Genomic DNA, 19,974 nt, shown 5'->3' with positions numbered 1-19,974 from the left:
CAGGGTGGTGCCTGGACCGTGCTGGGAGGGAGGGGTACCCACAGTCCTTCCTGCTTCAGAGCATCCTGCCTGTCAAAGCCTCCTGGGGCCTGGGCCACGGCCCTGCCCACAACCTTCTGAGGGGACATCGAGGCCCAGAAAGCCAGGCTGGCCAAGGCCCCAGGCCAGTAAGTACGAGGCCTGGACTCTGAACACACTGCTTTCCACATCACACAACTGTGTCCTTTGTATTGACTTCAGACTTGGAAAAGTTATGGGGAAGCAACGTTTGAAGGCACTAGGGGTGACATCGTCACTAGGTCAAGGACAGATGGCCAGCCTCCAGTCCCAGTGCTGAGGCGGGGGCTGCAGCAGTCCAGCCATCACATCTGCCTTCCAGCAGGGGCAGGAAGAGGGGAAGCTTTTCCAGGAACCACCCAGCAGACTTCAGCTGGCACAGCTTTGACCTGGGCAGTGAGGCTGGGCAGGGGTGCGGGCTCACAGAGCGGTTGGGCCAGCCCATGGGGCGCACACCCGTAGACGGGGGCAGAGCCAACAGAGAGCTCAGTGCAGGAGCCAGGCGGTCAGAGTCCTGGTGGGGGGAGAAGCCACAAGGATGGTTCCCTGTGAGCGCTTCTGGGAGAAGAGGGTGAGGAGGAGGGGAACGGCAGGCCAGGGAGAAGGGCAGGGAGGCGCCCACCACTCTCCAGCTGTGCTGCCTTTCACATGCTGTGTCCTGCGGGACCCCTGACCATGGACCACCCCTACTCTGCACCTGGCCCCACTGCCCTGGGCATATGCTCCTGACTAGTACCCTCCCTTTGAAAACAGCTCTAAATCACTTACATGTCACTTGTCCTTCCTAGTTTCCATCAGAAGTGACGAATGTTTAGAGAACATCTTCTCAGTTTGAGGACCCCCCACCCCCGATCCAGAATTCAGAACTCAGAATTCAGAACTCTTGGCACCAGGAAGGGTGCTGGGATGGGGACAATGGCACTTACGTGACCAAACTGATGTTACGGCATCTGAGTTAATGGTCTGGGCTGGGTGCTCACAGGAGCCACCGCTGTCTGACCTGTTGTCCCCACGCAGTGTGCCAGAGATGTTGTCCGGCTGCTCCTGTCACACCGAGCAAACACCAGCCTGCTGTGGAGTGGCCACTCCCCTCTCTCCCTGTCCATCGCCAGTGGAAACGACCTGGTGAGTGTGTCCCACACCCCTGACCAGGCACCTGCGGGCTTCTCCAGTGCCCCTCCCTGCCAAGCTTTGGGGCCTGCTGTTAGTGGGGGTGGCATGAGGACAGCATGATATAAAGGGCGTGGATCCCCTCTGCGGTGGACGGAGCTCCTCAGAGAGAGAAGGGTGGAGAGAGAAGACAGTGAGCAATGAGGTGAGGGTTCAGCCGGGTTGATGCTCCCTCGGGGGGGCATAGACCACAACCCCGCCTGCCCTAGGCATCAACTCCTCAGTGCTCTGGGAAAGCTACACTGGCCGGTTCCCACCTCCTGCTGCTGCCAAGGAATGTGTTTATTCCTCATCCATCCATCCATCATCCATCCATCATCCATCCATCATCCTTCATCCATCCTTTATCCATCCATACATACATCCATCATCCATCCATCATCCATCCATCCATCCATCCATCCATCCATCCTTCATCCATTCATCCATCCATCCTCCATCCATCCATCCATCCATCCCTCATCCATCCATCCATCCATCCATCCATCCTCCATCCATCCATCCATCCATCCATCCATCCATCCATCCTTCATCCATTCATCCATCCATCCTCCATCCATCCATCATCCATCCATCATCCATCCATCCATCCATCCATCCCTCATCCATCCATCCATCCATCCATCCTCCATCCATCCATCCATCCATCCATCCTCCATCCATCCATCATCCATCCATCATCCATCCATCCATCCATCCATCCCTCATCCATCCATCCATCCATCCATCCATCCTCCATCCATCCATCCATCCATCCATCCATCTATCATCCATCCATCCATCCATCCATCCTTCATCCATTCATCCATCCATCCATCATCCATTCATCCATCCATCCATCATCCATCCATCCATCCTCCATCCATCCATCCATCCTTCATCCATTCATCCATCCATCCATCATCCATCCATCCATCCTCCATCCATCCATCCATCCTCCATCCATCCATCATCCATCCATCCATCCATCCATCATCCATCCATCCATCATCCATCCATCCATCATCCATCCATCCATCCATCCATCCATCCATCCATCCATCCATCCATCCTCTCACCCACCCATTCATCATTTCTTCATCCATCCATCACCCATCCATTCTTTCTCCATCATCAATCCCTCTGCCTTCCTCCTTCCTTCTACCATCTATATTCCACCCGCCTGTTTGGCCTTTCATTTAACTTATTTCTGGAGCCTCTACTATGTGGCAGGCAGACACCATTTGGGGCCTTAGATATTGAGTAAAACAAGGTCTGTGCTCTGAAGGGTCCTATATTCCAATCGGGGGAGACAGACCCTAATCCAGTGACGCATCTTCAGGTAATGACAAGTGTTATGAAGAAAATAAGATGAGGGATAGAGCATGATGGAGGGTGGGCTACCTTAGCAAGGTGGCCTGGAGGGCTTCTCTCGCGAGGGGACATGTCAGCAGAGGCCTAAAGAGCCCGAAGGCATTACCAATGCAGGTGGGGCTTCCGTAGTATTCCCACAGGGGCCGTCTCCTCTCCTCCCTTCCTTCACTCCTGTATCAGGTCACTCATGCAACAAGTGATGTGGGCACCTGCTCTGTGCCCGGCTGTTACAGGTGGGGCGCGGCAGTGACGAGCTTCACTGCAGGGTGAAGCTCTTGAAAGAGCCAAACACTAGCTCTCTTGTGTCCGGCCATAGCTGCTCTCACTCCTGGCCTCCTGGGTGGCACCTGGGCTAGCGCTGTGGACACAGCAGGGAATAAGTGAGACCTGGCCCACTCCACATCCAGTCAGGTGACCACAGAGACCAGGTGCCCAGGGGGCAGAGGCAAACTGGACCCAGGGACGGGGGGCCGACTGGACGAGCCCCGGGCCCTGTGCTGGCGGGATACGTGCTGCAGGGCTCAGCGGTGCCCCTGGGATGGAAATAATACTGGAGCCAGCACCCCTTGGAGCAAGTGGGCAGTGGGCAGAGACAATGCTGGCAGAGGCCACCTGGGGGGAATGGCAGCCCTGCCCAAGGAGCCCCCACATGGTCCCCATGCCCCAGCAGCATCCTCTGTCTGGGCAGCTGTGGTGCCTGTGGGTCGGAGCCATAGAAAGGCCAGGTGGTGGCTTTAGCCAGCCGAAGTGCGGCCACCACTCGGCTCAGCATGGCAGTGGCCTTACTCTGGGGAGGGGACCTGTGGGCACTGACAAGGCTTTCTGTGCCCAGATTGTGAAGGAGCTTCTGTGCCATGGCGCTGACCCTAACCTGCTCTTGACCAGAGGCTTGGGCAGTGCCCTGTGTGTCGCCTGTGACCTCATCTATGAGACTCAGAGAAGCATGGACAGCAAGCTGGCCCTGGTGAGGGGATAGGCGTGGGGGGCACTGGCTCTGGTGAGGGGGTAGACGTGGCGGGGCACTGGCCCTGGGAAGGGGTGGGCGTGAGGGGCACTGGCCCTGGGAGTGGGTGGGCGTGAGGGGCACTGGCCCTGGGAAGGGGTGGGCGTGAGGGTCACTGGCCCTGGGAGGGGGTGGGCGTGAGGGGCACTGACCTGGGTGTTGGGGGGTCTGGCCCCATGGAGGGGGCAAGATAGTAGCGGGCCAGCCCTGGGGTGTAGTCTCTGGGGGTACGTGTTGGACTCTTGGTCTGGCCCTTATTCCAAGTAAGTGGAGCTGTGTTCTGGGCAGAAATCGGGGTGCTGTGTCCTGCGCGGGGTTAGGGTATTGTGTCCTGGGCAGGAATTAGGGTGCTATATCCTGGGCAGGAATTGGGGTGCTGTGTCCTGGGGGGCAGCGATCGGGGTGCTGTGTCCTGGGCCGGAATCGGGTTGCTGTGTCCTGGGTCAGGCTGGAGCCGTCCTTGCTGGCGCTGTCTCACCCTGAGCCCCCCGAGAAGCAGCGCTGTGATGCTCACTCAGCAGCAGACGCCAAAGTAGAGGCTGAGACGGACGCGTTCACCAGGTGCCTGTTCACCAGAACTTTAGTACAGATTTCATTAAAAATTGCAAGAGAATGTATCCAGTTCTCATAAATGCTTCCAACACTTAGAACTTCTAAGTAGACACATTGCACCAAATTATCACAATAATTAAAGCATTTTTATTATACGTACACCATAAACCAGTTATAAAAATATTGACACTGCAGAATTAAATTAGCTTTTATTAGCTCTATAGTATGTGTGTATATTTGTTCTTTTACTTACATCTTCCCAGGGCTACTGTCGGGGTTTAGGAGTCTGTTTAACAGACTTGCTGCTGTCGGCCACCTGTTAGCTTAAGTGTCCAGTGATTCTTTCGGACTTTGTGGTAGAGAAGTACATTGTCTGCAAATAATGGCTTTTCTCTTTGTCCCAATATGTGTAACCTGTGTTCCTGTTCTTTCCTTACTGCCTCGATGGTTCAGTGGCAGCAGTGGCCCCTCGCCTGGTCCTCACGCCAAGAGGGCAACTTTCTGCAGGGTTGTCTGTCCACTTCTTGTGTCTTGCTTTGACCCTTTGTCAGGAAGGGGTGTTCCTTCACAGGTCATACTGTACATGTTTTTGAAAAAGTTTTGCTAAAGGACACGTAAAACTTGCCATCGTGACAGTTTTTATGCTCAGAGGCACTAAGCACATTGACAGTCCTGTGCAGCCGTCCCCTGTGTGTCCCCAGTACTCTCGGACTTGGTTGGTAGCAAAGTATATTCATCCTGCAAAACGAACACTGTGCGCCCATTAAACTGTACCGCCTCCCCCACCTGGCCCCGCCCTCTGCTGTCTGTCCCCATCAATGTGACTCCTGAAGTCCCTCATAGAAGCGGATCACACAGCGTTTGTCTGTCTGTGACAGGTTTATTTCACTGATCACAAGCCCTCCAGGTCCATCCATGTTGGAGCAGCTGTCAGATGTCTTCCATTCTGAGGCTGAATAATATTCCCTTGTGTGGAAGGACCACACTTTGCTGTCCATCGTCCATCCATGGACACTCGGCGGCCATTGTGAGTTACGCTGCTGTGAACGCGGCTGTGCAAACGTCTCTTCAAGCCCCTGCTTTCAGTTCTTCTGAGTATAGACGCAGAAGCAGGGTCGCTGGGTCACATGGTCACTCTGTTTAATCTTTGAGGAACCTCCACACTGTTTCCCACAGCGGCTGCACCTTTTCACGTTCCCACCAGCAGTGCCCCTGGTTCCACCTTCTCCACACCCTCCCAGCACTTGTCATTTCTGGGGTTTTGATAGCAGCCGTCCCGATGGGTGTGAGGTGGCATCTCATTGGGTTTTAATTTGATCAGTGAAGTTGAGCGTCTTTCGTGGGCTGTTGACCATTCGTGTGTCTTCTTTGGAGCAGCATCTGTTCAAGTCCTTCGCCCGTTTTAAAAATTGAGGGTTTTTTTGTCTTTAAGTTTTAAGAGCTCTCTCTATATTCTGGGTATTAATCACTCATCAAATGTGATTTAAAGTATTTTCTCCCGTGCTCGCTTCGGCAGCACATATACTAGAAGTATTTCCTCCCGTCTGTGCGTTGCCTTTTCATTCTGTCAATAGTGTCCTTTGGTGCACCAGAGTTTTTCATTTTCATAAAATCCAATTTGTCTATTTTTTCTTTTGTTGTCTGTTCCTTTGGTGCCAGGAACAGACAAATGATCCAAAAAGTCATTGCCAAGTCCAGTGTTGTGAAGCTTTCGCCCCACGTTTTCTTCTAAGAGTGTTAACAGATTCAGGTAGGGAGTTAGAGAAATGCTGTGCGGTAGCCCATTACGGTGTCTGGTGCCTTTTCTCCACTGTCCTTTCATGTGATGTGATTCCACGGAACATTCTGAGTCCTCCTGGAACCTCAGTGGTGCCCCAGGCTGGGTTGTGAGAGTGAACATGCTTTGACAGGAAGGAGGGGAGGGAAGAAGAAGGGAAGGGAGGGGCTGAGATAGGAGGGGAGAGGAGGGCAGGCGAGGGGAGAGGGGCCTGGAGCTGGATCAGGGCAACTCCTTCCTGAGGATGGAAAACTGGCTCCGCAGTGCTTGCTAGGCCTGGCCCAGTGCAACCATGGCCATGAGGGACCCATGTATACACGCCACCCACACCCGCCACATCCGTGAGTCAGGCCTGCTCAGGCCACACTGGCTGCTGCTGTTGGTGGCGCTTGTCCCCGGATGCCTGATTCCGCGCCCATGAAGCGTCACTCACGGTGTTACCAAGATTTCTGTGATTGTGAAGAGTGAATGTTAACCGGCACTGAGAATGTAAGGACCCTCGCTGAGGGGGCCGCTGTGCTCCCCCATAGCTCCGCTCGCACCTGGGTCCAAGTAGATCATACACAGTCAGGGCGAGCGTCCTGCAGGTTTATCTGTCCACACCACGCTGCCTTGGGCCCTGTGGTTTGGTGATTTTGTTAAAATTCCTGGCTAAAACTATAAAACCATAAAGGCTTTTTGTAGAACTCGTCTCCTTCACCAACGTGGGGGTGGGGCCTATAAGAGGACATTTGCTGGGAGCGGGGTTGGTGGTCAAGTCTTGAGCCAGACACCTTGCTGTGCTGTTTGTGAGAAATCATACATGCACACGCATGCTACACACACCCACATGCACGCACAGCTATGCACACACATATGTCTGTATGCACACGTGCACACATGTCCAGTCTCACCGAGTACCCCCAGGTGTGTCGGGATAGGTTGTGACAGGCCTGGTGTTTGCCCTCAGGTCCAGTCTAGGGGTGCGCAACGGTAAGCAGGCCTTACCAGACACAGTGTAGTCCCATGGTGCAATTGGGATGGGGCTCAGGACTCCCCTGGAGTGGCCTGGTCATTGTAATCGTGCTCACCCTAACTTGTCTGAGGTTACATGACGTGTCTGTCTCGTTTGGCTCTCTCTGCACACATGGGTAATGCAGGTGTCAACCACCATGTGGGCAGCGCCCGCTCTCCTGGGGGCTGTGACCTTGGGCTGCCCTCCTGCCATCCAGCGAGGTTGGTGGGAGGGCCTGGGAGCGGTGGGCGCCTGGACACAGCATGGAGGACCCTGCTTCCGGAACTCTCCCGGTGGCTGGGTGTCCGCACACATTTGACACAGCTCTGTTCTCCATAGATTGACCAGCTCATTAATTACGGGGCTGACATCTTGAACCCTGTGACGCTCACACAGGGGGACAAGGTGGCTGTGGGCACGGCCGTGGACTACGGGTATTTCAAATTCTACCAGGTACAGTTTTGAAGTCTCCTGCTGTGATGGGGATGGAGCTGGGGGCCTTCAGTGTCTCAAGTGCAAAGTTGGGCCAAGGTCCTCCCTCGGGCCTTCTAGAAGAGAAGACCTGGCACCCTAATGCGTTGCAGGCATGGCTGCCTGGGCGCCAGCTCTTGGCGTGCTGTCCCAGTTTGTCCTCAGTTACCTGGCACCCTAATGCGTTGCAGGCATGGCTGCCTGGCGCCAGCTCTTGGCGTGCTGTCCCAGTTTGTCCTCAGTTACCTGGCACCCTAATGCGTTGCAGGCATGGCTGCCTGGGTGCTAGCTCTTGGCGTGCTGTCCCAGTTTGTCCTCAGTTACCTGGCACCCTAATGCGTTGCAGGCATGGCTGCCTGGGCGCCAGCTCTTGGCGTGCTGTCCCAGTTTGTCCTCAGTTACCACAGAGAGCAGAGTTGTGCTCCCTGCCCAGGGTCCCTGCTGTGGCGACAGGCCAGGGTGGGAGTGGGGCAGGCCCTCCCGGGCTGGGGACTGGTGCCCCAAGGTCACGGGCACTGGTTCCCCCGAGGTCACTGGCGGTGGTGCCCCAGGTCACCGGCAGTGGGACCCCGGGTGACCGGCATGCTGGGTGCTGTGCTGCAGGACCGGAAGATTGCCCACTGCCCCTTCCACACGCTGATGCCAGGAGAGCGGGAGGCGTTCCTGGCCCGGAGGAAGCTCCTGGATTACATGGGCTTCCAGCTGCGCCGAGCCGTCCTTGCCAAGGAGAGCCAGTGGGACCTCAAGGCGGTGTACCTGAGCAAGAGAGGTGGGTGGCCACAGGCGGGCCAGCCAGGCAGCGCCGTCCTGGGGGCTCGCACGTGCTTCCCATTGCAGCCCCCACCAGCCCGAGTCCCGCTCTGCCCAGGACAGGGAACGGGATGGGCCTCCTTGCAGAGTGACCACTGAGTCTGAGGCTGTGCTCCCTAAAGACCTGGGCTCTGTGGGCCACAGTGAGGGGACATGAGAGAAACCTGTCTTGCTGCTGCCCAGGCCACCTGCTGGGCCAGGGTCCCGCTGGCCCTTGTGTCCTGCCCTCGAAGGTGGTCGTGTGAGAGACCGAGGAGGGGGTCCAGGCTGGGAAGACAGGCCTGGAAAGAAAAGTTGGAGGGTGCCGGCCCAGGGCCCAGGACAAGCCCAGGCTGCATGGTGGGAGGGCATCTAGGACACGTTAGTCCAGTGCAGGGAATGCCTGCCCTGCTGCCGTGAGCTGGGACAGGACTGAAGGACATGTGAGGTGCTGGCTGAGCTCGAGGCTGCTGCAGGGCCCGTGGGCAGCAGGGTGGCCCAGCCTAGGTGTGGACTCCTCCCTCTTGGGGGCAGGGCTCCGGGGCAGGACCTACTCCTCCCTGGGAGGCCAGCCAGCGAGTGTGACTTCAGGACACTGCATGCCTAGTGCCTTCGTTCCCAGGTAGGCTGGCTGGCACTGGGGATGGGGACGAGGGTCCTGCTTGGAGCTTTGCTTGGCGAGCCACGTCCCAGGGGTTGAAACGCTGACCCCAGCCCGCGCCTGGTGCAGTCTGGTCTGGGGGGTGAAGCCCTGGATCTTCCGGGCATGAGCCCCACGTGGTCTGGCCACAATCGGCACGTGGCAGAGCCAGTCCGAGCAAGTGGACTTTTGGGCAGAGCCTGGCAGGAAGGGCTGCAGGGGCCCTGGACATGGGGGAAATGCCTGTGGATCTGAAGAAGGATCCAGAACACGTCCACATGGCTTCCCGGGCCCACATCCAAGTCCCCACAGCACGGAGGAGGGCTCCCACCTCCTCTGCTCTCCTGGCCAGCAGGTGCTCTCTCTGTGGGGTTCCTGCTTCTGAAGGGGGGTGAGGAGGCAGAGGTTAGGCAGCCTAGCTGGCTGGGCAATGTGTTGTTTCAGGAGAGGAAGTGGGGGGACATGGTGCAGGCCGTGGCGGTGACTGGGGGACTCAGTGCCCTGCAGTCCTACTGTGTGTCCTCCCGCCGCCACGGGAGAGAGCAGAGCCAGGAGCCCCCAGTCCAGAGGGCTGTGTGCTGGGCAAGGCCAGAGAAGCCTGGGGCTGCCCGGTGGCCTTTTAACAGCATGGTAAGGGGCACACTGAGCTGGCCAGCGGCGCAGATGCTGGGCAAGCATGCAGGAGCCAAGTGCAGCCAGGGGAAGAACCCCTCCCTGAAGGCCGTGGACCCCCCCACCCCGCCACCCACAGGCCAGTCCCCGTGCTGCCTCCTTGGACCTGACTGGGGCCCCCATCGGCCTCCCTGTGAGCCAGGGCGGGCTCCCTGCAGGAGGGGGGCTGGGCAGGTAGCCCAGGGTTCCCTGAATCTGTGGATGTGGCAGCACCAGCAGCAGGGCCCAGGGAGGCTGACGTGGGTCTCTCTGGGCACAGCGGAGCTGATCGCCTGCCACAGGCTGAAGCAGAAGGGCGCCAGACTGCCCAAGGCGCTGCACGTGGAGAAGGAGCAGCAGTAAGTGCTGCGTGGCCCTCCTCGCTGTGGGTGGGGGGGGGCAGGGCACCCACTGCAGCTGGAGGGGCTCCATGGCTGGTGGGGGCGGCTGGGTGGGCTTCAAGCCCAGGCTCCGCCTCTTGAAGATGCGTGCTGTCTCAGTGGGCCCTGGGCCTGTACCCCTGCGGCCCCTCCACCACCAGCCCTTCCTTGGGGTCACGGCTCTGCTCCCACACTGCTCTTCTGGAATAGTTTCCACGTGCCTGTGTGCCCCCCCCACACAGAAATCCCCCTGCCCGCACTGTGCCACGTGCATGGCCCCAGGGCCTCCTGCCCAGCCCCGTCGGCCACCACTGGGGCTCCCGGGGCCCCATGCTGGGCATCCCTGGATGGGACTTCAGGTCTCTGTCCATGTGTGAGTGGCTGCCCGGGCAGAGGACGCGGGTGCAGATGGCATGACGCCCGATGGCCGCGTGGCCCCTTGCAGGATCCCCTTTTTCAGGTTCTGCTCCCAGTGCGGCCGCTCCGTGGGGGTCCGCCTGGCACCCTGCACACGCTGCTACGGCATCCTGACCTGCAGCAAGAGCTGCAAGACCAAAGCCTGGACCGGCTTCCACAAGAGAGAATGCGCCGCCCTGCTGGCCATTGGTGAGCCCGGCTGGCGTGGGGACATGGGCTCTGGCCTGTGGGGTCACCGGGCGAGGGTCTCCATTGTTCCCCCAAATATCTCTAAGCCAATCCACTTTCCAGAATTCCTAGATGTGCATGTCGTGGGCACACGGAGGCACTGAGGCAGCCTGCCACTCCACATGTGGTGCACGTCATGTCCTGTGTGCCCGTGGCTCCCTGGGGAGGGCCTGCCTGGGGGCCTCACCGGGTACTTGGGCCCCCTGGTGGGTACTTGGCCTTGGGGCTCTGCCAGGAAGCTTCCTCTTAGCTTGCCCTCTCAGGCGTCTCTTGAACTGTGGCGGTCAGCAGACGCCTGCTCTAGAAATACCTCCTCTCCCTGCCCTCCGTCCTCTTCTGGGGTGACCTGTGGTGACCCCACACTGAGCTGGTGCTCTGAGGATAGTGGTGGTGAGCAAGGCTGGGTCGGCTGGGTGGGCGGGGAGACGGCAGCTGTTGCCCGTTCTTGCCTGTCCTTGGTGTGGACGGAGGGGCTGACTGACCCCTGCCCTTGGGCTGTGCCCCCAAAGCTGTCCCTCTCAGAGCTCTGACACTTGCTGTCACCTCTGTTTCTCCTATGTGAAATGGGGCTTTTAATAACAGGCCCACTGTGGGGTGTACCCCAGGTCTGCTCACAGCTCCCTCAGCTTGGGGACCCAGGATGGGGATGGGGGGGTTGTGAGGTCCCCTCTTTGGGGACCAGTCCAGCTAATGCTTAGACCTGGCCGTGTGCCACACACGTGTGAGCGCAGAGCAGAATGCCACCTGTACACCTGTGCCCCAGGGCTCCCATCACCAGTGCTGTCTCGGGGAACCCTCAGGGCCCTCACCTTCCTCCTGCCCCCAGTTTCCTGTCCAGGGGCCCACCTGGAGAATGCGAGCCGGAGGGTGGACGGATGTCGGTGAAGGAGCATGCTTGCGGCCGAGGCCAGGGACGTCTCCTGCCGACACCTGCACCCCAGGGCCTCTGACCCTGGAACCCGGGAAGTCTGCACTGCAGCGCTGTGCGTGGGGGGCATCTCCCTCCTGACCTCGCAATAAAGCGGCCTGACTGGGCATGCTTTACCCCTCTCTGTGCTGCTCTGCCGTATGGGCAAGCCCAGACCTTCCCAGACCTTCCCAGGGGTGGCTAAGCTTCTGAGCTCCCTGTGGGGCTGGAGGTTACTGCCAGAAGGCAGCTCCTGTGCTGGGGGTGTTTGGGGGCTTCCCAGGAGTCCACAGCCCCCGCGGTCCATCCCCTGCTCAGAAGGGACACCTGGGGTGCCTCACGTTCCTTCCCACAGCTCCAGGCTCCCTGCCCATGGCCAGGGCTCATTTCCTCCACATGCATTTATTATCTGCGTGTTCTACATTATTGCCAGGCGTGTGCTACAGAGGCCGTGGGTATGGAACCCACCCATGACTGAGATGGAGTTGGGGCTGGGGGTGACTGACAGCCAGGAACACGGCGTGAGGAGGGTGGGTCTGCGTTCGTGGAGGGGGCAGGCGGAAGGGGGACATGCGGGCGGCCGGTCCTCAGGTGTGTCCAGGCAGGAGGAGGAGAGCAGAGTGGTGGGGGCAGGGCAGGGGCCGTGGGACAGGTCAGGAAGGGGTGATGGAGCCTTGGGGGGGGGCACAGACAGACTGGCTTTCCATTGGTCGTGGCAGCCCTGCCTGCAGCCCGTTTCCTTGGTCTCTTGTCAGAGATGGGGCCTTCTATTGGGCAGTGGTCGTGTGTGTGTGTGTGTGTGTGTGTGTGTGAGTGAAGAAGGCGCCTGAGCAGAGGGAGAAAGGACCCTGTGTGTTGCTCTGGAGCCGTGGCTTTGTCCCCCAGCATGAGCCAGTCCTGGTGACATGACGGAGGGAGCCAGCGGGCTCCAGGCTGGGGAGAGCCTGGGCCATGAGGGCCTGGGGGTGGGGCGTGGCCACAAGAGCTCCTAGGACGTCTCAGTTCACGTTGTATTGTTAATTGTGTAAAAGTTAGAGTGTAATTGCTAAGGATAAAAGACACTTATCCTGACACCTGGAAGTTACCCGACACTGGTGTGTGTTCTCCTAACGCCGTCTGTCTACACACGCACACACACACCTGAAAGTACGTTCTAAATGAAGCCATGCATATCTTGCTGTGCTATTAAATCTTTTTCTGCACCATAATTTCCCCCCAATGAAAATCACTTTATTTTTTGTCCTGGGTGAAATATTTGCTTATTAGAAAAGATGAAAAAAGATGAAGACAGTGAAACTCAAAGTGATGTCCCACTCAGGACAAGTGTCCTGGGCATATGGTCTGCAGTGTTAATCTGCGCACAGACACGCGCACACACGTGCTTTTTCACCTACCCTAATGGCTTTTAAAATGCACTGGTTAATTTTGCGACCTTAACCTGCCTTTGTAACACTGTGCACGTCCTGTCACCTGTCGTGTGTGTGCCCAGTGTCTTGTTGGGCACTTAGGTCATTTCATTGTTCACACACCTTGACCTGTTTTTCCCTTTGGCTAAAGTCACACAGGTTACTGTTCAGATTTTAAAGGTGTCCCATTTTCAGTTTGTGTCACTGTGCTCTCTGGGACGGTTGGGACTGGTCTGTGCCCTGTGTCTCCCCAGGGAAGGACCCTCTCCTGGTTTCATTTGCTACATGGAATTGTTTGTGTTGTCAGCCCACCTGTCCGCCCTTCAGGGTTGTGTTTGCCTGCGCACTGAGGCAGCGGCCCCAGACAGGGTTATCCAGGGTGCGTCAGCTTTCCAGTCGCCTTTCAGGCATTGTCGTCCCCATGTTTTGTAAGCAGCCTAGAATTAATCTTTGTGTGAGGTGCGAGCCCCGGAGCCACACTGTACGTGCTGCATGTCACGGCCTGCGGTGCCCCAGCCGGCCACCTGTCACGGCCTCCGGTGCCCCAGCCGGCCACCTGTCACGGCCTCGGTGCCCCAGCCGGCCACCCTGGGTCCATTGTCTCTCTCTTTTGCCTTCCCTGTGAAGAGCATTCACTGGCGTCCATACTTACCCGGTGAGCTGTAGACTGTCAGGTCCAAAACGTCTGGTTGGACCTGGCTGTTTTGTTTAGTTTGGGAGGCAGTGGGCATCTGTACAGGGCTGCGTTTTCCGGGCAGCGCCAGGACTCTGGGGTCACCTTGGCCGGTGTCCCTTACCTGGGAATCACATGGGTAGCTTGGGTTTTCTAACCTCACAGCTAGTCATGCGGGGAGTCTGTTCAGCCCTGAGCCATGGGCTCCTTCTGGCACCCCGTGCCCCTGCCACCCCTTATCCTGCGGCCACCTAGGCGCCAGTGTAGCCAGAGGCCAGCCATGTCGCTTCTGTGTCCACCTGGGGCACATTACATCAGAGTCCTTGCTGCGCCCCCCCCGGCACCACCTCCCGTCCTGTGCATGTCACCTGCCTGGCCTGCTCCCCGCATCCCTCCTGCCCCCAGGTGGAGGCTGCCACATCCTCTCCTCTCCTGGGTGCCCGTGTGCCCTCTGATTGGCATGCTCGGGCCTCCAGGATACCGCAGAGGGCAGTGGAAGGGGATCCTGCCCTGCAGGAGCCCACGTCCTAGGAGGGGGGGCTGCGGTTTGGGGAGAAAGTGCTATGTCTGCCAGACCCCACACACATAGGCAGGCACCGTGCTCACGGCACAGCCCCAGCTGCTGCCACAGGGCCAGGTGCCCGAGCGGTCCTCAGCGCCCACCGATGGGGTGGCCTAGTCGGTGGGTCATGCAGGTTCACCTCAGGTCGTTTCCTGCACATGGTGTGTGTGAGGTCTGGCAGTCACGGCTGGATCCCTGTCCCATGCTCTCTGCTTGGTCGGCTCCAGGCTCTGCAGACGCAGTGCCGTCAGTAGCTTTTTCTTTGTCCCTCCCCGACATACTGGCGGCTCTGTGTGGCATTAGATGACAGTGACAGCAGCAGGCCACTTTGTGAATGCGGGAATGCTTTCAGCCACCCCCTTCTTAAAGGACAAGCCATCCCATTTTATAGAAGTTACGTGAAGTCAGTCGTTCTGGTATAAATCTCTGGCGTTCTTCATTGGACTATATTTTGTTCCATTGGTCAGTTCGTCCAGTCAACCGGGTGCCTTTGTGTTTTAACGCATGTGGAGATGTGCCCACACCCGCTGGCCCACAGTCTCCCATCACTGGCAAGGCCAACTGGCCACGGCTCAGGCCACAGACAGGTGTGTCCTCACTGTCTCTCTCTCTCACCTGAATACCCTGTTCATCAGGAAATTGCATTGTGTCTATCTTCAGAATATACTGGGACCGGCCACCTTTCACCCACCCTTGTGGTTGCCACGGAATCTGGGGAGGGCGCCTGGTGGCTTTCCCTGTGTCGAGCTCTGTGCCAGCGCCATGGAGAGGCGTCCTCTGTGCGTCCGACCTCTCCCACAGCGCCGTTGTCAAGATTCGGGCCAGAGCGGGGGTGGGGGGGACAGAGGGTGCAGCCAGGCCAGCAGCCACCCCTCAGGGCCCCATGCCTTGCGGTCAGCTTTCCCCTTTATAGGCCCCAGGGTATGGAGGCACAGCATTGCCAGTGTGTGCAAATACAGGGGGCCTCCCTGGGCACCTGTCCTTGGGGCTCCTGCAGAACGCTGCTCCCTCTAGAAAGTTCTGTGAGGCTGCTGAGACCCTCTGCCCACTCTGCTCACGGAGTACTGGGCGTGATTTCCTGCCACAGGCCCGCTGTCCTGGGGAGCCCGCCCCTGACTGGACAGTGCGTGCTGGCCACCTGGCCCTGTGGTTCTGCAAACGTGGAGTCCAGTCACGTAGACCCTGTTCAGGCTGGGGGGTCCCAGCAGGCCCAGGAGGCCCCGTGCCCAGGCCGCAGGCCAGCCCCCACACGCCCCCACACGCCCCCAGCCCCCCCACTGGCCTGCAGCCCCTCCTTTGTGGGCTCCCCCCGGTCATCAGGACCTGGCATCATTGCTGGGACTGCAGTCACTTGCTGGAGGTTGGCAACAGGTAAACATACTCAAAAGTCATAGGCTGGGGGTGGGGAGGGGGCTCAGCGGGGCAGGCTGCAGGGCCTGGTGACTGGTGGGAACCTAGATGCTGGCGGGAGGCCCCAAGGGCCTTGCACAGGCAGCTCTGGGTGTAACGGGGTCGCTGAGCCAGGCGACTGTGCAGGGTCAGGTTTCCGAGGGTGGTCCGATGCAGCCCGCACACCTTCTCCCCATCCCGGCCTTGCCCACCTTCTAGCTTGTGAATGGGCCCAGCCACCTGCTCACCCGCTGCCCTGTGACCCTCCGTCCCATCCTCCCGCCCCTCCAAGCTCCTCTCGACCACCCACCTGGACTCTTGGGCGGGGTCCTCTGGGGCTAGGAAAGAGGTGCTCTGCCACCGGGCCCAGCCCCATGCGGCCCAGGCTGGGAGCAGTGAGGAGGGGCAGGTGAGGGCAGGGCTGCGGACGTGTGGGGTGTTGCAGGTGACAGATGGTGATGTCAGAGTGAGCAGGGAGGCCAGGACTGCGGGGTCCAGAGGAGGTGGAAGGGAAGCAGGTGGGGTACACTGGGCGGGGAGGGACCAGGGAATGGCCGTGAGAGCCGGAAGCCGTGGGCAGAGGATTGGCAGGCAGGACAGTGGGCCAGCAGTGTCTGAGGTGGATGGTCGCTGGAGGAGGCAGGTCCAGGAGGTGGAGCGAGGAGGGTGCAGGGGGTAGATGGGCCCTACTTAGAGCAGGGAGCCATCAGGGGGACGGGACAATAAGAACACTTTTGAGGAGGGGCCCAGGTCCCCAGGGCAAGAGGGCCAGGCCTGGAAGGTAGAGGGACCTTCTGGAGGTGGCCCCTCCCTGGGCCCTGTATCTGAGGGGTGCCCAGGTAAGGTCAGGGGGGCCTTGGGAGCAGAGGCCCAGGAAGGAGGGGGTGGCAGGGCGTTGGGAGCAGGCCTGGGGATGGGGCCAGGGAGATGGGAACGGGGTGTTGGCGTTGGGCTGGAATGTGCGTGATGGACATAAAGGACCTGGAATTTGCCAGCATCAGGGTTCTGCCCAGAAGCCAGCGTTCTGTGCTCTCTGGAGACGGGTGGTGCAGGTGGCCCACTGGATCCCAGGAAACACACAGAAAACGTGGGGCCAGGAGCTGTGCGTTTCCTTGGGGGCCACAGATGGGAGCCCAGCTGCTCCCCCTGGGAGCCTGGGGAGTCCGGCACCTGCCCTTGTCCCTCCTGTCCCACTGCCCTTCCTGGGACCACGCACGTCTGCAGGTTGCCCGTGAGCCTGGGAGTCCTGCACACGCCGGGGCTCTGGGCTCAGTTTTGTGTGTGGTTTGTGTTGTTTTTGAAGAGACCGCCCCCACCATACAGGCTTCTTGGCCCCATGAAAATTTTAAAAAATCAACAAAATAATAAAAGGAGCCCGTGACCTTCCACCACTCAGGTGGACAGACGTCCACACCGGGCGGTGCCGATCTGATGCTGGTTTTTAAAGGACTGGACCGGCAGACCGCTAAGCCAGTGCCCTCCCGCGTCTCGCGTCTCGGCTCTGTGTGTACGTCCCATGCACGTGGCGTGGAGAACTGCTTCCCACAGTAAGGTTTCACACCACACTACCCTTTGCAAAGTCCCTTTTGCGTTTCCCTGATGACAGGCGAAGGTGAGCGATTTCATCCATTTATTTATTGGCCATTTGGAGGTCTGTGAATTGCCTGTGGCTTGTGTGAAATTGTTGCCCATGTCTTCTATGGAATGGCCTTTTTTTTGGTCGATGGTGGAAGTGGCTCGTGTTCTGTGGCGACATGTCAGGGAGTCTGTGGTCTTCCTCGGGTCTGGATGCCCAGGCGCCACCTTCACCCAGCTTGTTTTTTGCAGCAGTGGCCGTTTTCTGGGAAAGCGTTTTGAGGTGTCGCTTTCTACATTTTGGTCCTTTCACCCAAAATGTGGTTTCTGTGGATAGCGTGTGACAGGGACCCTGTTTTATGTTTTCCATATGGACAGCTAACAGCCCGGCACCATATGTGTATGTATGGTCTCTTGTCCCCACCCTGGCAGCCACCCACCTGCTTCCATCCCTAGAATGTCACCCAGCGTGGCCCGTTCCCTGCGGGCTGTGCTCAGGCTGCCAACCTGTGGACGAGGCGCAGTGGCTCTGCTCTCCACAGGGGTCTCAGTTCAACCTCCTGCGGCTGGTGCCCCCACCCCACCTGCTCTGCAGAGGTTCTTACAGCCACTGCCGTCTGCCTTGTGGGGGGCTGCCTTCCGCCGGGGGCGGTCTCCATCTCCTCCACTGGTACTTTCCCAATCTTGTGTTTTTTTAAAAGTAGAAGGCCAGTTCACTAGGCTTATTGTGGTCATTTCACAACATACATTGCACCACCATGTTGCACACCTGGAACTAACATAATGTGGTGTGTCCATTATAAATAAATGGACCCGCCGGTTTCCATCTCTCCTTATGCCTCTCTGAGACCACATGGCACTTACTTCACAGACCAGCTGCCCTCGACTCTAACACCCCAGGTGCTGGCTCTGGGCAGGGACCTTTCCGCAGGTTGTCATTTTGATTTGTGCTGCCATCGCCAGGGTGTGTGACCCCCTTCTCCCAAGGAACTTGGTTCTGCCCCGTGCTGGGCGAACCCCCGCTGCTCCAGCATCTGCTGCTGCCCTTGTCAGCTGAGGACCAGCAGGACACAGACACACATGGAGACATGTCCGCACAGAGGCCTGGAGAGCTGTGTCCCTTCCTGGTGGCCAGGCCACACGGCTTCTGCTCCAGCTCCTGCCCCGCCCTGCCTGCTCACCTCTGAGGCCTTGTAGGTCTGCATCTGATACCCGCCCTGCATTCACTGTCCCTCGTGGGCCCTCCCTCAGCTTCCTTTCTCTTTAGCGGACCCAGGCAGCTCCTGACTACAAAATGCCGCATTTTGTCAGCATCTTGACCTGTCTGCTGAGTGTGCCGGGCTGTGACCTCTTCGACTGGATGTTTCCTAGTGTTTTCTTCCATTTCTTGTTCTCACACTGAGGCGGTTGACCTGGCCCTGGGCCGTGGCGTAATTTTAGCTTGCTGGCTCGTTTCTGCTCCCCCAGTTCAGGTTTATGCTGGAAACCAGGAAGGCTGCTGCTCACCGTCGCAGGCCACACAAGAGGGAAATGTTTATGGTCACCGAGGTTTCACTTTGGGAGTGGAGTCCTGTCTGGGAGGGATCCCATCTGTGCAGAGTTGGTGGAGGGCCTGCCAGGGTCTCCTGAGATCCCATCGTCACCTCCTCTGGCTCTGCCCCCATCTTTGGTGGCCCTGACATGTGACTTGCCACCTGGCCTCGGTTTCCAGCAGGAGCACAGACGCCCGCTTCTTGTCCTTCCACCACTCACTAGGGACTGAGTTGGGGGGATCGGTTCTCCATCCGGGACTCGAGCTAGCGCTTTGATTGTAAATATCATTTCTGGACAGAGGTTGTCTCCAGGTAGAGGAATGCTCAGTGTCACCTGGAGGGGAGCAGGGTATGTGCACAGACAGATGGATGTGTGCATACTTGCATGCGTGCACCTGCCTGGGCCGTCCACTGGGGGCTGCCTGTGGCTCTGGCCGCTCTCTGGCCACCAGTGTGGGTCCTCAGGACGGCTGTGGCTTCCCGGACTCCTGTGAGGAATGAACGGGACTGAGAGCCCTGGGTGGGCAGGGCTTGGAGCTCAGGGCTGGTCTGGAGGGCCCAGAGCGGGCAGGGTCCATGTTCCCAGGGCAAGGCCGGGAGGCCCCCAAGGTGGGTCTGTGGGCTGTCCTGTGCCGGATTCCTGCCTCACCCATGCCCTCCCTTCCCCGACAGGGAAAATGTCTTTGCCTCTGTCCAGAGACAATGTCCAGAAGCCCCTGAAGCGTCTGGGCACCTCCCAGGTGCCTGCAAGCGCCGAGCTGCCACAGGGACAGAAGCTCATTTACTCCAACTATAGTGATGAGTGAGCCGCTGCCGCCCAGGGAAGGGGGAGCTGTGCCACCGGCCATCGGCACTGCCATGCCTGACCAGACGTGCGGCATGGTGAGCTGTAGGCCCCGCTGGGCCGCACCCGTCGGGAGCTGCAACGCTTCGGGGAGCCCCTCTGAGGACGCAAGTTCTTCCTCCTGGGGCACACTGCCCGCCTGTGCTGAGGCCCTGCTTCTCGCACTCGGGGGGCCCGGGTGATAGAGCCTGTGGTGAAGGGTACAGGCCACAATGTCCAAATAAAAGTGACCCTTTGGCGGCTGGTGTCCGTGTTGGCCGCCAGCCTCTGGCTAAGGAGCCAAGCACTGCACTCAATGGCATCCCAGGGAGGAGGCTGAAGATGGGGCTGGCAGCTTTGCCCCACGGGTCACGTGGCAGTCTCTACTTGGGGAGACAGGGTGGCTGGGGCAGGGGCCCCGCTCTGGGGAGGTGCTGGGTGCGGCAGGCAGGGCTCTGGGCCAGAGTGGACCATCAGGACATCCCGCCAGGCCCCACCTCAGGACAATGCTGGGCCCCATGCTCTGGCCTCCTAGGCATGACTGAGGGTACCTGGCAGGAACTGGGATCGTCCCCCACGTGTGTCCAGAGCAGAGCAGGGGTGGATGGTAGGAGACCCTGGCCTT

At 58.9% G+C, this 19,974-nt stretch overlaps 1 protein-coding gene across 12 annotated transcripts in view; it reads left to right on the top strand.

Moving 5' to 3' along the window:
• The window catches only part of ANKMY1 (ankyrin repeat and MYND domain containing 1), a 50,113-nt gene extending 30,460 nt beyond the window's left edge, over positions 1–19,653 (top strand). For 9 of the 12 annotated variants that reach the window (XM_074316080.2, XM_074316110.2, XM_074316120.2 and 6 more), the window contains 6 exons: positions 1,075–1,182; positions 3,413–3,544; positions 7,246–7,359; positions 7,981–8,146; positions 9,738–9,816; positions 10,283–12,597. In XM_074316080.2, coding sequence (XP_074172181.2) covers positions 1,075–1,182; positions 3,413–3,544; positions 7,246–7,359; positions 7,981–8,146; positions 9,738–9,816; positions 10,283–10,586 — 903 coding nt within the window. In that variant the 3' untranslated portion in view covers positions 10,587–12,597. Of the gene's footprint in view, positions 1–1,074; positions 1,183–3,412; positions 3,545–7,245; positions 7,360–7,980; positions 8,147–9,737; positions 9,817–10,282; positions 12,598–19,198 lie in introns of those variants that run through there. The other 3 variants (XM_074316084.2, XM_074316091.2, XM_074316088.2) reach the window with 3 other exon arrangements.
• The last annotated feature ends 321 nt before the right edge of the window (positions 19,654–19,974 follow it).

This window comes from Rhinolophus sinicus, chromosome 17 (genome assembly GCF_057876585.1).
Source record: "Rhinolophus sinicus isolate RSI-liver-muscle chromosome 17, RSI-T2T, whole genome shotgun sequence".
Classification (NCBI taxonomy): domain Eukaryota; kingdom Metazoa; phylum Chordata; class Mammalia; order Chiroptera; family Rhinolophidae; genus Rhinolophus; species Rhinolophus sinicus.
The sequence above is the reverse complement of the archived record's forward strand: the minus strand, read 5'-3'. Positions and strand labels throughout refer to the sequence as shown.